Genomic DNA, 22,776 nt, shown 5'->3' with positions numbered 1-22,776 from the left:
GCTTGCAAAGGATGGGCAACGAGACAGCCAAGGGCATCGAGGAGGACTATAACTACAATGGGTAAGTCAGAGAAGAAAGCAAGGGGACATCCCTAGACAAAGAGATCTAGTAGTACCAGGGGGAGCAGACATCCTCCTTTTCCAGGACCTGTCCTCCACTCCAGCCTTCTGCTCCAGGAGGCATTGCAAAAAGTCCTCCACTTGCATGCATGCCTTTTCATCTCTGTTTTGGAGCTTGAATGTCTTCATGTCCTCCCATGATTTTGTTTTTCCTCTCTTTAAAAGTCCTCCATTTTGTGCTACCTTGGCAGCGAGGGGTAGATCTAGCTTTAGGCTGCATCCTCACTGCAGAAATAACCCGGTTTGACCCCCGCTTTAACTGCCAGGGCTCCATGGGAGGGAATTCACAAGGCTTCTTCTGTTGGTTCCTTTTCTTTGCCTGCAGAGATGGAGCAGCAGTTTGGGTTAAGGAACTTCTTCTTGTTGTTGTCCAGAGGGGTTTTCGGGGTTGTTTTTTTTTTGCCATAGCCATCCTCTGAGGCTGAGAGAGTGTGACTCACCCAAGGTCACTCAGTAGGTTTCCATGGCCAAACAGGGATTCGAACCCTGGTCTTCCAGCATCCTAGACCAGTGCTCAAACCACTGCGCCACACTGGCCTCCAGATTGGTGGCTAGCCCAAAGTGTATTTCAAGCCAGAGAAGTCCACTTACTGTGCTACATTGGCAAGGCAAGAGGACAGTGCCACCCTTTTTTGGATGGCCCTGTGTCGAAGGATTTGGACCAGGCATGGGGCAGGAAAGGCAGAACAGGCGGCCAACCAGACTTTCAGGATTGTGTGTTTGGGGAAAAGATATGTGAAAGCCCCTTGTATGAAATTCAAATCGGGGGTTGTCTTGCAGGACTGGGATTCCCAAGCTGCCTGACATGGGGAACTGGCAATTGTTCTCAAACCCCACATGTGTCTTCAAGACGCTTCCTATGGCAAGCTATCCTGGGGTTTTCTTGGCAAGTTTTGTTCAGAGGGAGTTTGCCTTTGCCTCCCCCTGGGGCTGAGAGTGTGTGACTTGCCCAAGGTCACCCAGTGGCTTTCATGTCCGAGCTGGGAATCAAACCCAGGTCTCCAGGGTCAACACTCAAGCCATGCTGTACCCATGCCATGTTGGTGTCCACTGAGTACAGTGTCCTCTTTCTTTCCTGGAAACTCCTAAAGGACCAGCAACCACTTCTTCAGGGAATGGGACCAGACCATGGACCAACACTGAGTAGTAGAGTTGTAGGAGGCAACTCCTGGTGGCAAGGAGGAAGAGGAGCAAGGAACTGTTATGTGACGGAGCATAGGACTCTGGAGACCAGGATTCGAACCCCAGTTTGGCCATAGAAACCCACTGTGTGACCTTGGGCAAGTCAGACATTTTCAGTCTCAGAGGATGGCAATGGCAACCACCCTCTGAAGAAAGCTGCAAAGAAAACCCCATGATAGGTTCACCTTAGGGTCGCCATAAGGCAGAAACGACTTGAAGGCACACAACAACAACAAGCCCCTAAATAAACTTGAGCATGAGACAGCATGAGGCTGTTCTTGAGGGCAACAGTTCTCAACTTCTAGAAGTTTTGTAATTCAGTTCCCAGAATCCCGACCATTGACTATGTTGGCTGTGGCTTCTGAGAAGTAAAGTGTAAAACATCTAGAGGGCCACTGCACTGAGAGATCTTCTAGCATCATATTCAGGCCAGGTTATTGCTTTTACACATGTTGCTCATGATGTCCCTATGTCAAACCAGTGCTAAAGCCTATGAAAAATTTTTGCATTTGCAAAATGTGCCATTTGCAAAAGTTGAGCTACACATGTTAGTGTGTGCTATCTTGATGGTTCAGAGCATGTAACAAACTCTATTGTTCCAGACAGAATGAAATTAAACTGAATTCAAGGAAACTTGTTTTATCTTTCCAAATCTAACTCCTGAATCAATCAGGTCTTGGAGCCTTTCAGAAGGCCGTTTGCTTCCATACTCAAATTAATTTTCAGGACCAATTTGATGGCAAACCATGATTTCCCTAGGAAAATGAGAAGACGGAATGGAGTTGTTAGGACAGCTTATTAGAGCTTGTTTGGGATATCTGTATCAGGAAACATTGGTTGCATCCACACTGCAGAAATAATCCAGTTTGACACACACTTTAACTGCCATGGCTCGAGGCTATGGAATTCTGGGAACTGTAGTTTTGTGAGACATTTAGCATTCTCTGAGAGCTCTGGTGTCACAACAAACTACAGTTCCCAGAATTTCATAGCATGGAGCCATGGCAGTTAAAAGCGGAGTCAAACTGTATTATTTCTGCAGTGTGGATGCAGCCATAGGAAAAGGTTGTTTTCTAGGAAAGCTAGGGTTTATGGTTATATCTTAAAAACTGGATTGTGCTAAGCAAGGACTTAGTATTGATGCTGTTTTTCAGACCACCAGGATATAATTAATGTTTGAAAGTATCATATTCATTAGCAGCTGATCTTTACTTAGCGGCAATATTGTATTACATTATATTATGGTATATACAATAGTTGCCTTTTGTTCATTTTGCAGTTGGGTTATTATTTATTTTGTAATTATATTTAGGAATTCTTTGCATAGATTGAAATGCTTGGGACCAGAAGTGTTTTGAATTTTCAATTATTTTATTTTTTTGGATTTTGGCATTTTTGCATAACCATAATGAAATATCTTGAAAATAGGGCTCAAGTGTACACATGAAATTCAATTATTTTGAGATACAATGCATACATAGCCTGAAGTCAATTTGATACACAATATTTTAAAATAAATTTGTGCATGAAACACAGTTTGTACACACTGAACCTTCAGAAAGCATTTGAGCCACTATGTGGACAGTTTTGGATCATGACATTTTGGATATTGGTTACTCAACCTATATTTTTGTAAATAATTCTTTTTGCTTATATTCTACATAATTCTGTACAGAAAGGCAGGATATCAATTATAAAAACAATAATTTATCATAATATCGATTTTTAAAAAATTGCTACCAACATCCAGCTTGAAGATTTAGAATTTAAATTAATTTGTTCATATATTATACAGTATTGTTCAATTTGTTCATATGGTTAATATACAATAGCCAGTGGTTTCTTACAGAATCAAAGGATGAAAAAGAAATAAAAAGAAATGACGGTACCATTTGTTGACATAAAGGTTTTATATCCTTCCATTTCATTATTCTAACGATTAAATTAACTTTAATTTTGATTGCTGCAGCCAAAGTCCAGACAAAATGCGATTTACTGATGTTCAAGCAGAAAACATTAATTGCATAGTAATGAAATCAAGTTCATTAATGAATATCTCATTCCAAATGGCTGAATGAGCAGAGAATGGTACAAACACATGTTCTTAAGCCACTATATTACCCTCAGATATTTCAACTATATTGTATTTGATATAGTTTATAAGCTGCTTTGAGAAAAAACATCAATTAAGTTGATGGTGATACAGGTTGAGTCTCCCCTATCCAAAATGCTTGGGACCAGAAGTGTTTGGGATTTCAGATTATTCTTACTATTCTTATTATTACTATTTTGGTTTTGGAATATTTGCATATACATAATGAAATATCTTGGAGATGGGACCCAAGTCTAAACATGTCATTCATTTATGTTCTGGATGCATCTTATACACATAACCTGAAGGTAATTTTTTTGTGCATGAAACAAATGTACATTATGGGCCCAAACAGACAGGCCAAAATAAAGCTGCTTTGGGTCACTTTGGAGGTATGCTGTTTAAATGATGCATATATCCTAAGAGGTCAGAAGCCATGCCAAAGCCACTCTGGACTGGAGTACAGCTTTAGCGCCGCTTCTGGCCTTTTAAGATGAGGAGTGCCTCATTTAAACAGGATACCTCCAAAGTGACCCGAAGCAGCTTTATTTTGGCCTGTCTGTTCAGGCCCTAAAACACCAGAAAGCAAAAGGTGTCACTATCTCAGTCACCCATGTGGATAATTTTGGATTTGGGCGTATTTTGGAATTCTGGATAAGGGAGACTCCTTAATTAAAGTAGTATCTATGATAAGAATAAAAATGCAAAATATTTGGTTTTGTGGTAATTCACATGATAGTTCTGTTAAACAGGGAGAATTCCATCCAGAAATTCTTTACAGTAACCTGATATATATTCGTCAGTCCTAAAGCAAAATCCTGTTCAGTGCTGAACTCAATGGAATGTTTAATAAACTGCATGGAAGTTAGGGTCACCTTCTTTCTTTTGTTCAAGTATTTGTGTGTGGCTGTATCCCAAGCCATTATAATGAGAAGAAAAGAAACTTTCCACCAGCTGAAACCCTCGCCCCCGTATCTTCTCTGATTTGGGGGCCTAAAAAATCAAAAATAAACTTTTATTGCCACCAAATATCTTTCTCCTTTTTTAGCCTTTGTGCAAATGAGCTGGGGGTGGGATTTAGAAATCAAAAACATCTGGAGGAAAGATTAAAATGTCCTCTTTTCCATGCACGGCACTCTGACTTTAGACAGAGGATGTGCATTTTTTAAATCTTAACGTTCATGCTAAATAGTTAGCATAGTGTTGGTTTCAAATGTTGATGCTCTGTTAAGTTTTCTGCAAAGAAACAGGTTAGTTTCTGATGAAGTGGAGTTTGCTCCATGAAACCTTGTGCCATAATAAGCCTGTTGGTCTTTAAGGAGCTCAAGGCTCTGTTATTTTTGCAGGAACAGATCAACTTGACTTCCTCCCTGGAGAGGTTGATGTTTTCTTCAGCCCTTCTGAGAGATGTGAAGACAAACATTAAGACAAACATTTTTAAGTCAATTGAGGTGGAATAATTCCTCATCTAATTATACATGTAATTTAACAATTTCATTATTGTCTCACCACAGTAGATCACAAGGAAACTGAAATATTTTTAAATAGCTTAATCCCAAGTGTCTTCCATTAGGTCTTTGTAGCTATTTAGATAAGGAGCATTTATTTTTATGCAGCTAATACACAATAAAGCCCCCCCCCCAAAGGAAAAAGCATGTTTTGTTTTCCCTTTCAAGAGGTCACCTATAAAAACATTCACTAGCCTACCATACTGTGATTTTAGGCTATCTCATTTTGTTTTGAGAATGGTTCAGTCCTTTTATGTATGTCATTTATTGCACTTAAAAAAACAAAGAGACCCGTGTTGGTTGATGGTGGTTGATGGCAGTTATTGCTATAATAGGGCAATGCCATTCTTAGGACCAGTGTAAAGGTCACAACATAAGTGTGCAAATTTTAATATCTCCAGTTTTTGCCATCAGGTTGGGAGATGTAAAAGAAGGGAGTTAGAAAAGTAAGGGGGTATCTAATATTAGACTGGATGTAGTGGCTGTGCTGCCTACCATTCCATTTAGGGTCTGTCTTAAAATGGATATTGTTGACTGATTGAATTGGTTAGTGCTGGAAGCAGCAGGAATCAGATTACTCCTATGATTCAGAGATAAGGAAGGCATGGCTGATCCGAAGTTCTAAAAACAATGGGAAGTTGGATGCATGGAATGGGGAAAAGTGACCCTGAATGTTTTTGTTGCACCCAGACATTGAAATATACAGCTACTTTTCTGTTCAGACAGGCAGTTGTTGGTGGTAGAAAAATAAATGAATGTCAAAACACCTCTGGTGGTTTTCAAGATTCATCCCTACCTGTTCATTTGTCTCTCTAGAGTTGTGGTTTACACTTCTGTGTTTTATTCCCCTCCATTTGGTGCTTAGCATAACTTTTTAAGAGAGAGATTTGCATAAAGCTATAGTTCAGTAGTTGTTTTCAAAAGAGACTACGGAGTTTGTCACATGAAGGAGATCGGGAGTTTATCTCGTGAATATCCTGGACAAATCGTGTAATTACGCAAAATGATTTCACACAACGTCCCACAAAACCTGTCTTTAAAGTGCCCATCTTTTTACTTTTGGGATTTCAGTGACAATGCATTTCCGATATCACTTTATTTGCACAATTGCATGTGATAATCATCCGTGCAATTACTTGCCATGTCCACTTCATTTGCAGGATGCTTAAATGCGCTTTAATCTCTCTTTAATGTCAAAATCAGCCCCAGTGTGATAAACTCCAACAGTTGGCCCTCCACATTTACGGCTTTGACTTTTTCAGATTTGAGTATTTGTGGGTTTGATTAATATGTTCTCTCGAGGAATCTCAAGAAGTCCTCCAACACAACTTCTGCCAGAAGTTGACCATAAAGTTGTGCTGGAGGACCTACAAGTTCCTAGAGAAAGGACTTCTTTTGGCATTTGTAGGTCCTGCGGCATGATTCTATGATCAACCTCTGGCAGATGTTGACCATTGAGTTGCACTGGAGGACCTGGAGATTCCTCGAGAGAGGTTCTCTTACGTAAAAAGAATAGCATTTTCTTATCTGTGGTTTTTCCACATTCATGGGGGTTCTTCACTCCTAACCCCAGCAAATGTGGAGGGTCCTCTGTAATTAGCCAACCAGTTTTTCTGAGCTAAAAAATACACTCTTTTGACTCCCAAACACTGGGAGCAGGGTAAGTGGTATAACCCACTGATTTATCCCATTAAGAAAATGAGTGAAGAAAACTAGTCTAGTACTCCATCTTTTTCACAGTAGGTTTGCCTTGTTGAATGGCTGGCCATACTAAACAAATGAAGTCCAGAAATGCAGTTGTGCTTCTTCTATTGATGTGTTTACTTCTCTGTGTTCCTTGCTGTACTGAATGCAAACCAATTGTTGAAGTAGTTTTCTTTGTTTCTTTGTTTTTCTGATTTCTTGAAGGTACAGTATCAATTAGTCTTTCTGTTAGCACAATCTACCACACTTCAGACCATCAGCTCCTCATAGTTAATCTTAAATCTTCCCAGTTTTTGCAGTATCAGAATGAGCTGTTATTCATAATTTAGAAATTAAATTTTGATGTTTCAAATTTTTACTTGAGCAAAGATAGAAAGTAAAAATAATTTGCCGCATGATATGGTCATTTGGTTGATTATTTTTGTTATAAAAGCTGCAATTTGTAGGCAATAATCACATACTCTGGTACATTTAAATGATAGGTATAAACCTTATATTTAAGGCTTGGATTTAAATATGTTTAATTTTATAGTTTTAAAATAAACTATAAAACTATAAAATAAAAAACCTTTCTCCAAATGCCCTCCGGTGCATTGTACAGAGAGCACTGTTTATTTTATTAACTTTTGCTGATGTAAACTGTTACCTTTGTATACTTTTGAGTGAAATTTCCTTAGTTATAGTTGAAATTGATGATAAAAGCTGGAGATGTGAATACTTGTGATCAGTCATTATTCATAATAAGATATATTGGTACTATGGCATTAATTGTATGGTTCTATTGCTTCTTATTCATGTTTGCTGAATTAATCAAAACCAATCAAATAATAATAATAATAATAATAAAACCCAACACCACATTTCCAGCTACTTAAATAAGAACTGAAGTCCAAAACACACTGCAGATATAATCCAGTCTGAGACCACTTGGCACAATGCTGGGGAATTCTGAATTGTAGTTTTGTGAGACATTTGGCCTTCTCTATCAGAGAGCTTTGGTGCCACAGTAAACTACAATTCCCAGGATTCCCTAGCACTGAGCCAGAGCAGTTAAAGCAGTCTCAATGGGGATCATTTTTGCATTGTGTTTCAGACCTCAATCCAGTTCAGTTTTCAGGACCTGGAGCATCAGACTTTAAAATTTATTTGTGATCAAAAATAGTTGGAAAGGAGAATATTAATGAATTATCAATACTGGGAAGACAGAAATGTAAAGGCATATAACTGAATACCAAAGTCAGGATCATCCATGCCATCTACAGCATTTACAACACCTGGTTCCCAGATATCGTTCAAGTATAACTCCCATCATCCTTGCCTGGATGAATGGTATGGTGAATGGTATGATGAGAATTATAATAGAACTAAAGACCCAAGGTTGGGAACTACCAGCCTACTGATACTAATAAACCTATCTGTCTATGACACAACACTGGGGAGACTGGAAATACCCTCCAGCTTCTCATCATGAGAAGCTGAGAAGAAGACTGTGTTCCAGGTGTGGCAGCACACTGTGTTTATTGTGTATATAAGAAAATATAACTAAGCAGTGTACAAATGTGGAAAAATAATAAAATTGAAGTTCTCACTCTTAGTTAGAAATTTGCAACTCCTTTGTACTCATACCCCAGATGTATCCATGAGTGCAAAGTGAGAGGGTCACGCAGATGACCTTTTGTCTCTCACACTGTGAAGACACACCCAACTAAAGGTGGTGGCAGATTTGGGTGTGCAACGCCGGTACCCTGGTGAGATCAAACTCTTCTACCCAAAAAGGCTCTTATGCTGAATGTAAAGTTCAAAAAGGGGGAAGTTTAATTTAAAGAACAAAAATAAAAAGTTTTCTCCTCCCCAGCTCTAGATCAAAGATACTTTACAATTTTGCCTTTTGTAATCTTCAGGGTGTCATCTTTCTGGGTCTGATCTTGGCTTGATCTCCTCTCTCAGTGGAGCTGGTGCAGGGTCTTTCAGCTCCTGAATTCCTTTACTCACTTGCTGTTGGTAACTGAAATGGCTAAAGTGTAAGAAATGCCCTTTCCGGCTGCCTGGGCCTGTTTGCCACCAAAAGACAGCTCTCTGCCAGCTCACAGCAAAGACTGCTCCAAACTAAAAGCCTCTAGCAAAAAACAGAGCATACTGGGAAAGGGCAAACCAAACCTGGAAAAATGCAGGGGATCCTACAGCTCCTCCCAAACTAATACAATGAACTTTCCTACGCTAAAATATTCTATGGCCTGAATCAACACGAAAGAAAATGCAGGGGGAGGTTCAAATAGCCCTGGCAGGACATCACACGCACCCTTCTCTTTGTCTTTTGGTTTAACATACAGATGGAAGAGGAACTTCCTCCTCAATTTACAAGTGCTCATCACATTTCCTAGCTTAAGTGACAGACTCTTTGTTGTAAACACCCAGAATTCCCGTTGATTGGATTTCATATACTATTTGCTTTGATAAACAAATTAGAACAAACAGCCATCTCCGGGATAGCTCAAAGGTGTTGATGAATGGTAGACAGAGAGGATATGCTTTGATCTAACATGTTAATGTTCATCTATTTGTTTACAAGCTGTAAAAGTGTATATAAGCCCGGCCCGGAAAAAGATTCCGTTGTCTCACTTTGGACATCTGGAATACGCACCTGCTTCTGTTGCAGAAATAAACCTTGCCTTTTCCCTACACCTTGCTCCCATTGTTTCTGCTAATTTGGACCTTCTGCTGGGGTAGATGTTGGTCTTTAATACAACATGTAATAGATGAGCACTTGATTTAAGCACTTAACATGGGGCCAGACGTGCTCCGTGGATGTTTGTTTTTATTTTGGAAAAAGCCTAGTGCTTTTTGACCTATATATATTTCAGTGGCCTTCTTCAGGGGGTACCAAAAATCATAAAAACATTATAAATATCAACTTAAAATTAAAAGGAAAACACACAATTATAGAACACATAATAATATAGCCTTCTAATCTTTGTATACTGCTTAAAGCCTATTCCTATGAATATGAAATCTAACTGCAGAAATTTCTGGAGCCAAGTATTTCATTCCATCTGTTGGACAGAAAAGAAATACAATACAGTGGGCCCTCCACATTTGCTGTGGTTTGGGCCTCAGGACCCCCTCGAAAGTGGAAAACTCACAAAAACCACTAAGGAGTTAATTGAATGAGCTGAAGGCATCAGAGAACACCTATCTAGTCAACATCCATTCTAGCGAGTGTGCGTTCGTTCTGTGCTTTAGCTTTTCTCCCTACATGAGCTGGCTATTTGTTTGAATTCTTATTTGGTGATTGCCCCCCTTTTCCATTGCTTGTTCATGTCACTTTTGAGTCTTAGTTCAGCTGAAAGTTCTTTAGACATTGGAGTTTATCAAACAGGAGCAATTTCTCTTAAATTCGAATGAAAAGAAAGTGGGGCCAAAACGCATTCACTTAAAATCGCTAGTGTCACGCAATTACGTGAATACGCATTGCATTCAAACTGGCTCCCCAGTGCCCGAAAATAGCATGCCATTGCCTGAATTTGCGTGTGACAGTCTATCACGCAATAACGTGAAACCACATGATTGCGTTCGGACTGACTTCCCATTACCTGAATTTGTGTGTAATGGGTTATGCAATAACATTAAACCCAATGATTGCATTCAGATTGCCATCGGATTATACTTCCAATTCCCCTTGTCTGATAAACTCCATTCACTCTAATTTCTTTAGACACTTCCCATTTTTCCTCCTCATTGGAACTGTTTGAAATGGTGCCTTCAATAACTGACTTTTAAGAAACTGCCATCCCCTGTGAACCCCCTTCTCTATTAATATTCCTAACCATGAGATTTGTTGTTGTTAACCACCCTCTACTCAGTTTTGACTCATGGCGACCCTGTGGATGAGACATCTCCAAAACTCCCTATCTTCCACTGTTCTTCCCAGTATCTACAGGTTCATACCCATGACCTCCTTAATTGAGTCCATCTATCTAGCATGTGGTCTTCCTCTCTTTCTAATTCCTTCCACTTTTCCTAGCATTATTGTCTTTCCTGGTGAGTCATGTCTTCTCATGATGTGACCAAAGTATGATAGCCTCAGTTTAGTCATCTTTGCCTCCAGGGAAATTTCAGGCTTGATCTGTTCTTGGACACATCTATTTGTTCTTTTGGCTGTCCACAGTATCCTCAGCACTCTTCTCCAGGACCACATCTCAAATGAATTTATTCCCTTTTTATCCATTTTCTTAACTGTCCAGTTCTTGCAGCCATACATAGTGATGGGGAATACAATTGCTTGTATGATTCTAACTTTTATGTTTAGTTTATCTTTAGCCTAGTACAAACTGCCGTGAAACGACGGTCTGCAGGCACCTGTTTTCACTCCAGATGAACGGTGCAGCCCCCAAACCACATGCTATCACTGGAGTAACTGATTCCTTGATGTTTCCAGGTTCTTTTTCGGGCGCTGGAGGGATGTCATGAGTGCACCATTGGCACACTCATGATGTAAACAATGCGCAGTGACATGCAGATGCTGCCATCACTTATGTCACAACGGCGGCGCCCGTATGGATGGGACACCACCATTATAGCACCACTGCACCGTGCTAGGGTTCGGGACCATGCAGTTGCCGCACAGTCCCTAGCCCTAAAATCAGCGCCAGCATGACGCATTTGCGCTGTCTGTTTTGGCCCTTTGTTTAGTATATCTTTGCTCTTTAGGATCTTTTCTGTTCTTTCATAGCTGCTTTCCCCATTCTTAGTCTTCTTCTGATTTCTTGACTGCAGTCCCCATTCCCATCTATATTTAATCCAAGGTATAGGAACTCTTTTACTATTTCTTTGTCTAGATTGTGCTTGTTAAGATCCTCCATGGTCATCATTTTTACTTTCTTTATGTTCAACAGTAAGCCTGCCTTTGCACTTTCTTCCTTGATCTTCCTCAGCACCTGCTCTAGGTCTGCAATGTTTTCTTCTAATAGTATGGTGTCATCTATATATCTTAGACCATGAGATTCCTCACAGTTATTCCCTAAATTTACTGAAATCTGCTTTCTTAAACTCTAAATCCTGCTTAGCTTCCAAGATCAGACATAATCTGGTGCCTTTAGTTCATTCAGTTGACTCCTTCCCAATACCACCTGTGTTGCCATTGTGTCTATTTTGTGCCTAATTTTATCTTTAACAATGCTGCTTGAGATGGGAGTTAGGAAGTCTTCAATGGGAAAGTCTTGTCATACCAGAGACCACTGGATCCATGACATATTTTACTTTCAATGGCCCCTGGGGGTTTGAGGTTCAGTGATTAACCTTCATCCTGCAAATTTGGTCTGCTGTCCTCTCTTGTCACACCAGAGACCACTGGATCCATGACATACAGTGGTACCCCGGGATACGAATGCGCCAGGATACGAAATTTCCGGGTTACGAAATAAATTTATTTTAAAAAACTGTTCCGCGTTACGAAAGTTTTTTCGGGTTACGAAAAAACTTTTGGTGCTTTTCGGCGCGATTTCGCACCAAAAAGCGGCTTTCGCTATTAGCGCCTATGGGCATTTCGGCTAGCGAAAGTTTCCGGGTTACGAAAAGGGCAGCGGAACGAATTAATTTCGTAACCCGGGGGACCACTGTATTCTGAGTGCTGGACTGCAACCCTGGAAATCTGGGTTCAATTCCTAGCTTGGTCATGAAACCCCCAGGTGACCTTGGGGAAGTCACATTCTCTCAGCCTCAAGGGAAAACAATAGCAAACCTCCTCTGAACAAATCTTATCAACAAACAAACAAACAAACAAACAAACAAACCCTTACAGTTGCCATAAGTTTGAAATGACTTGAAGGCACACAACAACAAACCAACAGGTTTTTTAATGTCACAACTATTACCATAACATTCAGTAATATGCAGGAATTATGATGAATGGGTAGAATTAATACACAAAAACATTACTAAGGATTCTGCATGGTGTGCTATGGGGGGGAAGTCAATGAGGGGAGTGACACCATATGTTACTGCACCAGGTGATGTCAAACCTAGTGACACCACTGCAGATATGGTATGGAAGATACTCAGCCTTGATGTCTTCTTTGCTATGGTGGGTACTGACCGCTCAACTTCAGGTACAAAATGTACAGGGTGGTGGTATCCAAAGGGGTCTGATGAATTTGTATTTTTTGCAAATGTGTAGAAAAGGACACTTGAAGGTGCAGCTTGTTGTGCCTAAGGGCCAAAACCCACAACTACTGAAATTCCAATGGCTGTACATTCCTTATAAATGCCAAAAACTCTCCCTTGGATCTGGTGAGTCCCAAAAGTTGTCTAAACATACCGTAATGTGTGAGCCAGCAGAATCTTACATAACTCATACTTTCTTCTGGCTCCAGCACCTGAAGAAATCCTTAGAGCTGGGACTCCCAGCCCTCATCTCAGCCCTTAAACACCGTTTGGTAATTCTGCATGATGACTAATTGTGCATTGGATACAAAGACACACCTGAGAGGATAAGGTTGCTCCCATAGCACCCTATATCCATTTACTATCTTCCTGCTGGTGTGGCTTTCTTTATGTTCAGATCAGCATTGTCTAGATCTTAGTGCCTCAGTCAGTATCTACAAACAAACTGCAAAAACAACAGCTATTTGTTGGTCCCAACCTGGAACCGAACATGAGCTCTTGAAACACTGGACTGTGGTTACATTGCAAATTAGTTCAAAACAAACTATATGTTTTTCAGTTTTACTGACCTGTCTCTACAGAAACCATCACGGATGTACTCAAATATTTACTGGTTATTGGAAATAGAACCCAAAGCTATATGGACCATAATCAAGGCATTTAAAAAGAAAACCTGCCCTACAGTTTCATTTCTTTACTACCAACAAGGAGTGTATTTATTTTTAAAAGTGGAGAGAGAAAGGCAACACAGAAACATTATGTCTCTTTGTATTTTGTTTGGAATATCCCATAAATTCTTAAGCATCTGCATTCCGCCCATCCAGGGCTGATATCAAGGAGCAGCATGCACACTATATAAAATCAAAAATTATAATTCTGTAATGGGCAAATCTATGCACATGTTGAACTGCACATGAATGAAGGATGAGCTGAGGAGCCATCAAAGGAAGATCCTGAGGATCATGTTCAGGTGTCCATTCAGCTGAGTGAGCAGGAGAACCCTAAATCGATAGGGCTGGATGACCACATTTTGAATTATGTGAAATAATGTTGTTGTTGTTATTATTGTGTGCCTTCAGGTCATTTCCGACTTATAGCAACCCTAAGGTGAACCTATCTTGGGCTTTTCTTGGCAAGATTTGTTCAGAGAGGTTTGCCTTTGCCTTCCCCTGAAGCTGAAAGGGTGTGACTTGTTCAAGGCCACCCAGTGGGTTTCATGGCCAAGCAGGGAATCTAACCCTGGTCTCCAGAGTCACAGTCAACACTCAGACCACTACACCAGGGGTCGGCAACCCCTGGCCCGTGGGCCGGAGGCGGCCCGCGGAGGCGGCAGGACCGGCCCCAGCCTGGTCCTGCCGCCGCCTCCACCTCCACCTCCTCCTCCTCCTAGGCCGCTTGACCGTGCTGCCCCCCCCGTGCGGAGCAGGAAGAGGAGGGCTGCGTGGTCTGGGGCAGAGGAGTCAAAGGGGGAAGCCTCATGCTGCCCTCCCCGCCTCCCTGCGCGGGCCCGCGCCGCCCTCCCTGCGTGGGCCCGCGCTGCCCACCTCCTTCTCCTCTGCCTCTTCCGCCCCGCCCCCAGGCCACGTGGCGCATGGAGGAGGGGGCAGGAGGAAGAGGAGGAGGAGGAGGAGAAGAAAGAAGAGGAGGAAGAGGAGGGGGGAGCAGAAGGAGCAGCAGGAGGAGGAGGAAGAGGAGGAGGAGGGGAGCAGAAGGAGGAGGAGGAAGAGGAGGAGGGGGGAGCAGAAGGAGGAGGAGGAAGAGAAAGAAGGAAGAGGTGGTGAGTGGCCAGAAGCCTCAAGGTTTTTTCAATTTTTATTTTGGGTGCTTTTAATGCTAACAAGTCTCCCTTGGTTTGACAATGATAGTGTGATGATGATGATGATGATGATATGAGTCAGCTTGAGAGGCATGCAGGCACTGTTTCTTGCGCCGAGAGAGTGTCACCTTCCAAAGTGTGTTTTGGGTGCTTTTAATGCTAACAAGTCTCCCTTGGTTTGACAATGATAGTGTGATGATGATGATGATGATGATGATGATGATATGAGTCAGCTTGAGAGGCATGCAGGCACTGTTTCTTAAGCCGAGAGAGTGTCACCTTCCAAAGTGTGTTTTGGGTGCTTTTAATGCTAACAAGTCTCCCTTGTTTTGACAGTGATAGTGTGATGATGATGATGATGATGATGATGATGATAGGAGTCAGCTTGAGTGGCATGCACGCACTGTTTCTGAAGCCAAGAGAGTGTGACTTTCCAAAGTGCCTTTTCTGTGTGTTTTTGGTTCTTTAATGGTGATATTGATATCAGAAAGCCTCTGAGGCAAGGCCAATGTAAATTGCTGTGATTTTTACAAACTCATGCGCAGTGAAGAAAAACCAAAGTCCCTTGACCAAGTACACACTTCTGAGAAGTACACTTGGTGCAAGAACTGTGAAACCACCTTGACATGTTCAATATGCATAGCCATGTGAACCCATGTTCAATGTGAAAATCACAGAGTTTGGTTATGCAATAAGCCTCTGAAATATGCAAGAGGCCATCTTAAGTAAAGCCATGTTCAATGCCCAAATGTGCTGTTTGGAATGGGGGGAGGGGGGGGGTTGGCCAGAAAGGGAAGTACATTTCTGCCATCTGTCTAGGAATAATGCCCAAATGTCCTCCATTTTGATCATGCCTAAGAAACATGAATTTATATTAACATTTTTTAAAAATCATCAATTTTTTTCGCATGTCCTCAATTTTTTAAAAATGTGCCCTACATTTGAAAATGTTGTCCTATATTATTTAATTATTTAATTATTACTGATGTTTTAATAGTACTTTTATTTAACTGTTTTGTAAAAAAATTTTTTTGTCATTATGTTTTTAATATGTAAATTTAAAAAGCCATATGGTCAGTATTCTTGGTTCCATGTTAGGAGACAGGTGTCACATAAAATAAAAAATAATAAATAATACTATTGGTCTGTCTAGTCCAGTCTTGTCAACTCTGGCATCTCCAGAGTTTTAGACAGAATTTTAGCTCTATTGGGAGATGCTGGGCATTGAACCAGACACTTTCCCTGTGCAAAATAGTTGCTCAGTTACTTACCTACAGCTTCTTCCCATTGGTTTGTTTGTGACTCTCTTTGCAAGGTGATGCTTCTGCTATCTTTGCATGGCTCCTCCTGCTTCTGTCCTCCCTGTCTGATGTTTAAAACCTAATGAAGGGGACACAGGATCCCAGGACACATATCAAACCACCCTATGCCAGCTGACCTGTTTGGCTGCAGCACTGGGCAGAGACAGCCACCAACCTTGCTCAAATCCCCACTGTTGGCTATGTTAGCTAGGAATGATGGAAACAGCAATCCAAGTACATCTAGTTTTGCAGTTGCCCATTCTTGCTCTCCACAGACGTTTTCATTATGAATACCAAAAGCAGATAAGAGGGGTACGAAAGAGATAAATATATAAAATCATTATGAATAAATATAAAGGAGCCTGCCTGCTGTGTTTTGGTTTTGTTTTCCCCCCACCAGTTTCTATTGAATCCCCCCCCCCCATTCATTTTCTGTATTCAACATAGTTGGATCAATTTGTTCACTGATAAAAAAGTATGATAGAATTGGGCACCTTCAGATGGAGGCTGAACATTATGTCTCTCCTTGAATGGCTGCTCTTGGCTTGCCCTCTTTGAATCAGGTGGAACATGTAGTCATGCATGGAAAGGGAATTTGTACTTCTTCTCTATTTCAAAAAGTTAACTTTTTAATTTTTAAGTGTGCATGTGTTTCTGATTTTAATTGTGACGGAGGGGACTGTGCTTCATTTAGTTTGAGAAATGTTGCTCCCAGAGACATCATGAGCAGCGGTAGTTCTGGTCTTTTTTGAGAGTGTTGTAATCTGTGCCAACATCTTATTTTTAATTGACTAAAGAAGTGTTCACCGAATAATTGTAAGGCTACTTATCTTGTCACCATTGCTGTACCATATCTGCATTTTTCAAACACCATACATATTTTAAATAATGTGTTATCCTTCATTCTGATTTTTTTTTTAACAGGGATACAGACACAGACCGAAATAACACCTGCAACAACTTCCTGGAAACTGAGGTTTTTCTGTATTATTCACTTATTCCATCAGTAAGTGGACCTACAATCTGACAGTTCTTGACGAACTCATGTTCTCAGATCAGTCCATGCATTCCTCAAGGATCCTGTTTGGGATAAGCCAACCCTTGCTAATTACTCAAATTCCTTGGCTTGTCTGAAGGATGCAGTTGTGGTGGGAAAAATTAGGCTTGAGTTGGGATTCATGTAGTGCAGGGATAGGGTGGCCCTTCAGATGGTTTGGACTGAAAATCCCAGCAATTTTCACCATTGATTTAGCTGACTTGATCTGTTGGGAATTATAGTTCAACAGCACCCAGAGGGACAAGCCATATTTGCCCCGGATGCAGAGGGACTACAAGGTATACATGGGGAATATCTTGCCAACAATATCAGGGTGGTGGGGGACAGCTGTACTTATTCCTCAAAGTAGCTACAGTCCAAAACACACTGCAAAAATAATCCAGTTTGAGACCACTTTAACTGCCCTGGCTCACTGCTAGGGAATTCCAGGAACTGTATTTGTGAGACATTTAGCCTTTTCTGTCAGAGAACTCTGGTGCCACAATAAACTACAATTCCCAGGATCCAGGATTGGTCTCTCAAGATGGATTATTTCTGCAGTGTGTTTTGGACCAAAACAATGTGAAAGATGGAAATATATTGAGTTTTGCTTGTCATGGTGGGGACTTGAAGGCTGTGTACTGCCAGAGGGGTTCTGGCCTGTTTTGCTTATTGGCTTGTGCAGTTCTCCCCTCCTTGATAGTCTGCAGATGTGCTGGGCTACAACTCCCATTATCCATGGCCATTCTTGGGTCTTGTTATTCTGCTATATTTTCTGAAGATTTACTACTATTTACTGAAGATTTAATTACTATTATTGTGGTGATTTTGTTCTTGCAGGCTTTCATTATCTTAGTGCTGACCTGCCTTGAAAGGAGAGCAAGAAGGTGTTGTTTTGATGAAAAATGTCCTGGACTTAGTGGATATATTGGTGTCTTGACGTAAGTTGGAAAATCTCTCTTGCTGTGAAAAAGAAAAATGCCCCATTAGCTGGGGGGCATTATCCCTATGTTATCTTTCCATATCTGTTTCAATGTTCAGCTAAAGTGACAGTCTGGTTTCGCCCCCATTGCAGTTGAAAAGACTTAAGTTACTATCTTTCTCAGCCAAGTAGGTCAACCTCTTCATGCTCTTCCAGGGGAAGAAAATGCCTATGTTGACTTTGGCCACAGCCTTTGCCTTCAATCTCCCTAAATCTGCCAGTTCCCAACAAGTGGTGATTGCTGGCTCCCATGTGTCACTGGTATGGTGAGTCCACTCTGGTTTTAGACTTGATTTTAATGGAGCTATCCAGGGTTTGGAGACTTGTCCACAAAATAGGTTCAGCACTTTGGATAGCTTTTTTAAAACCTGGAATTACCTCCAGAGTAGATTCCTTGGACCGCTGACATTAGAGTTACCTTCTCTTAGTTCTGCTACATTACACTGTTCTCTTGCATTACTTTTGCAAGTTGAACCAGTGTGGATGTGCTTAAAGCTGTCCAAGCTGGCTTCTAGTAGTGAATTCTGCAGTTTGTGTGCTGTGTGAAGAAATATTTATTTTATCTTTTATCTCTCAGTTTAGCTTAAGTGGATGACTTTGGTTTCTAATATTACGTGAGAGGGAGAAAAGGTTCTACATAGCCAGTGTGGCATAATGGCTTGAGTGTTGGACTCTTTCTCTGGAGATCAGGGTTTGATTCCCTGCTCAGCCATGAAACCCACTGGGTGACCTTGGGCAAGTCACACTCTCTCAGCCTCAAAAGAAGGCAATGGTAAACCTCCTCTGAACAACTCTTGGCAAGAAAACCACAGGATAGGTTCGTCTTAGGATTGTCATAACTTGGAAACTACTTGAAGGCACACAATAACAACAACAAGAAAAGGTTCTCCCTTTTATGTATGTAGATATGCATTTGTCTTGGTGTAAATGTCTATGTGTGCATGTTTCTCTTGGTTATTGTAAAACAGATATTTCTGGCATAAGAACAGCGCTTTTCCAAATTCTTAAAGAGTTTCCATATATTGATCTAAAGAATTATCAGAGAATGGACCAGCTCTGCTATTAGGCAGAGGGAAGCAACCATGTTAAGTAGCATGGTGTCATGGAAGGGCAGCAAAGGGTTAATTATTTGATTTCTTCTTATTTAATTTCTTCTGCCAGAGATGACAAGAGGGTTTTGGATTTTCTACCTTATGTAACATAACTTGGCTAGGTTTCGATATTATATATCTTGACTTAAGTGGATCGGTAATGCCATGTCCTCCATGCTACAATAAGCAAAAAGTTCTAGGATAGTCCTGTTCAAAGGGTATTTGATTCCTGTCTCTTGGTCAAATAAAAGAGTAAATGTAAGGGATAAGGAGAAGGGAGTTTCTTTTACAGAGATGGAGTGAAGCAGGCAGCATAATGTGGGGTGTATGCTGGATTCTGCTTTTCAGAAAAGCCATGACTCAGAGAGAGGGCAAATAGCATGGAGCAAGCTGCCTGTTGTCAGCAGAAAACTCTTATTGCTTTTGGCTAATGGCCATTACAGGTTTCCAAGAAATACAAGAGATGTTCCAGGCAATGAGAATGGGGTGGGGAAGACTATCCGAGAAGTTCAAATTCAGAATTAAAAAATGGGTAAATGTAGAAACAATAAACAGATTTATAACCATTATGTTTGATAGATTTCACTTTCTTAAATCTTACCATGACTGTTCATTCCCCATACTGAAATAATTTTTGCTGGGATTCTCAAAGATGTCAGGATATCAAAGGAAATGCTGTAGTTCACATGAGCAGCTGTGTCTGGACAGCAAATAATGTTTTGAGAACAAGACTCAGCACTAACTGGGCTGAAACAGCACTGAGAAATTTAGAACATGGTTGGGAATACAAAGGGCAGAATAGGATATAACGCAGAAGGCCTCCCAGTTTGGAGCCTCTACAAATGGAGATTTGCTGTGCCAATGCAATTGGATGATGCCTGCCATAGATTAAGGCAGCTGACAGCTTGGCACAGTCTGAAAGAAAACATCTGTGAAAACGTGTCGAAACATGGGGGACAATAATAGCAGTTAAACAAAAACTCTCCTGCAATCATTTTTACACTGCCTAGAAAAAAATGTTTAAAGCCATTTTCATTTCAGTTAAGATGTTTTGATCAGAGATCTGGCCTCACATTTTAATCCCATTTTGAAGAAAGTCTCTGAAGGTCTACTGGAATAGACTGGAGAACATCATGGCATCTGCTGACCCAATTTTTGAAGTCCTTTTTATAACACAGTTTGGAAAAAACAAGCTGTGGTTCCCAGAGAGGCATCCTGTACACAAGCAACAGTTAAAAGGAGCCTTGCCTTTGTCCAGATTAAAGCTTCTGGAGTACAGTGTTGCAGAAACCAAAGGTTACCCTCTGTCCAAAAAGTAATTTTCAAGTACACTCATCCCTCCACATTTGTGGCTTTGACTTTCTCAGATGTAATTATTCACAGATTTTATTAATATGTTCTCTCTAGGAATATCTAGGTCCTCCAGGGCAACTCTATGGTCAATTTTAACCAAGTTGCACTGAAATACCTAGAGATTCTTAGAGAGAACACTCCACTAGAAACTTGTAGCTCCTCCAGCGCAGTTCTATTGTCAGTGTCTGGCAGATGTTGACCACAGAGTAGCACTGGAGGAACTAAAGATTCCTAGAGTTTTTACCTTTCTCTCAGGTAAAAACAGTGTTTTTGGTATTTGTGGTTTTTCCACATTCACGGGGGCCTTCAGCCGTTACCCCAGCAAATGTGGACAGACAAGTGTATTCAGTTTTGCAAACCTGAGAACTATCTCACCTAACACTTTGTCTCTATATAAGATTTGAGCTCCTGTTTTATTTTGGGAATGTTTCTGCAGCATATTAAGCAAGAATTGTTTGAGTTGCGGTATTACATTGTTTATATTATTATTGTTTGAGAAATATGTAAACCTTTCTGAAACCTGTGCAAATATTGAATATTCAGACACGCCCTTCCTGCTGGTTCATAAAATAATAGAAGGATCAAAAAGGAAAGGGTGGAGCAAACAATCCCCTGAGGTAGTATGGCAGCCCCAGGGTAAGAAGAAGCTCAAAAATTTCCAGCCCCATACCCAAATCAAGTATATTATATTTAGAAAAAAATGAGAAATTTGCCATCTTTTGACCTGTTCCTGCAACTTAGTGTAGTTTCCCCACCCAGTACAAGGCCTTGATCTGGAATGGCATTATCTCTTTGAAAAAAATATTCTCAAAAACATGCTGGTTTATTTCCAAGTTAAAGAAACTCTGAATAGGTTTCAACTTCAGAATCTGTAATCCCAGGAAAACATGTACTGCAATATGTAAATGATACTGTGGGGTTTTGCTTGCATGCAATAAACTTGGCACGTCAAAGAACCCTTCCTAACAGTCCACACTTCTGCATTTAGTAGGGAAAAATTATTTAAGTTGTCTCAAAATAAGGGAAAAGTGTTTGCTTATTCAGGGAAAGAGGCCTTATTGTCTCTAGATCAGGGAAGGAAATTATGGCGGGTTACAGACCACCCGTTTGGGGCAGCCTGCACCCGCCCCTTTCCCCGCTGTATTGGGGCCTCAGCTGCCAGACCAGCAGCCTCCGAGGCCCTGATCCACTGCTTTGCAGGCCGCTGGGAAGGGGCAAAAGGCCGCTTCCCCGCGGCCTGGAAAGGGGTGTCCTTGGGGCTTCAAGCCCCAAGGACACCCGGTGATGGTGAGGAGGAGGAGAAAGGAGCCGCTTGGTCCCTTTCTCCTCTGCGTTGCTGGGCGCAGCCATGTAAAGGCTGCGCCCAGCACCGCAAACCCCAGAAGGAGCTCCGTTTCGGAGCTCCTTCTTGCACCGTGGAAAGGGCGCTCTAGGTGCCCTCGTGAGGCGCAAAGATGTCACGTGCATGCCGCCTCATTTGGAGGCGGCGCAGTCGTGACGTAATGGCGGCAGCCGTGTGGAACAGCCACCGCCATTTTGTACGGACTGGGTCTGTATTAGGGTTATGGGCGTCAGGAAGTGACGCCTCTTTCTAACCCTAATACGGACCCAGTCCTTATTTTCAGGCCCGTCTGTAACGAGCCTATATGTCTCTAGGAGCTACCCAGGGGGGAAAAACCATTCTCATTTAAAAGGAGGAAAATTGCACTCTGGAGGGAGGAATCTCTTTTACAATGAAGCATGTCCCCACACTTTGTTTTGAAATCCATTTTAAAAGAACTCAGAAGTGTTTTGTTTTTTGTTTTAAAGCAAGTGACCTTTTGGAGAGACTTGTGTGCTTTTCTATAGTGTCCTAGGTCCTGAACACTGGCCCTCAGAATCCTGTAGACTTGAACCTCCTGTGACTCCTCCTTCCATTCTTTCTGGCCAGCATGGGCAGTGATCAGGGATGATAAGAGTTGCAGTACAACATTTGTGACCCCCAAATTTCCAATCCTGATGTAGTGTTTCAATATCGTGTCACTAAGAATTATTTTGTTATTTCACAGGCCCTTTGATTCTCTCAACGTGTACAGCAACCGGTGGTCCCTTGGATTTGCATTTGGAGTTACTGCTAATAAAGTGTTGTTCCTGTTTGATAAGGAATACATCCCAAATGAACTTCCTCGCTGGGCTATTGGTAAACTACATAGTTTGGCCCTTGGGGCAGAGGGCAGGGGAGCTGAACCATGTCTTTGTCTTCTTGGATGTTTTGGTGGGTCTATACTACACAGTTCATTGCCATGCTGCAAGCCATCTTCTGAACTGTTTGGTATACCTAAGGCTGTTTGTAAGAGTACACGTTCTCATTCAGGGGCAGTTTCAGAGTCCAAAACCAGATTTTCTAAGATGGCTAATAATCAGCAAATGCCCATCCTGCAACTTCGCTGTGG

The 22,776-nt window shown here is 41.3% G+C and overlaps 1 protein-coding gene across 1 annotated transcript in view; it reads left to right on the top strand.

Annotated features, from left to right (window-relative positions):
* Positions 1–22,776, top strand: part of LOC149323322 (stimulated by retinoic acid gene 6 protein-like) — a 54,076-nt gene continuing 31,300 nt past the window's right edge. The window contains exons 1-4 of the mRNA XM_089510946.1: positions 1–61; positions 16,807–16,888; positions 17,759–17,859; positions 22,393–22,523. Coding sequence (XP_089367072.1) covers positions 12–61; positions 16,807–16,888; positions 17,759–17,859; positions 22,393–22,523 — 364 coding nt within the window. The 5' untranslated portion in view covers positions 1–11. The remainder of the gene's footprint in view (positions 62–16,806; positions 16,889–17,758; positions 17,860–22,392; positions 22,524–22,776) is intronic.

This window comes from Sceloporus occidentalis, unplaced genomic scaffold (genome assembly GCF_023333645.1).
Source record: "Sceloporus occidentalis isolate IW3139 unplaced genomic scaffold, rSceOcc1.0.p SCAF_1, whole genome shotgun sequence".
Lineage (NCBI taxonomy): Eukaryota > Metazoa > Chordata > Lepidosauria > Squamata > Phrynosomatidae > Sceloporus > Sceloporus occidentalis.
The sequence above is the reverse complement of the archived record's forward strand: the minus strand, read 5'-3'. Positions and strand labels throughout refer to the sequence as shown.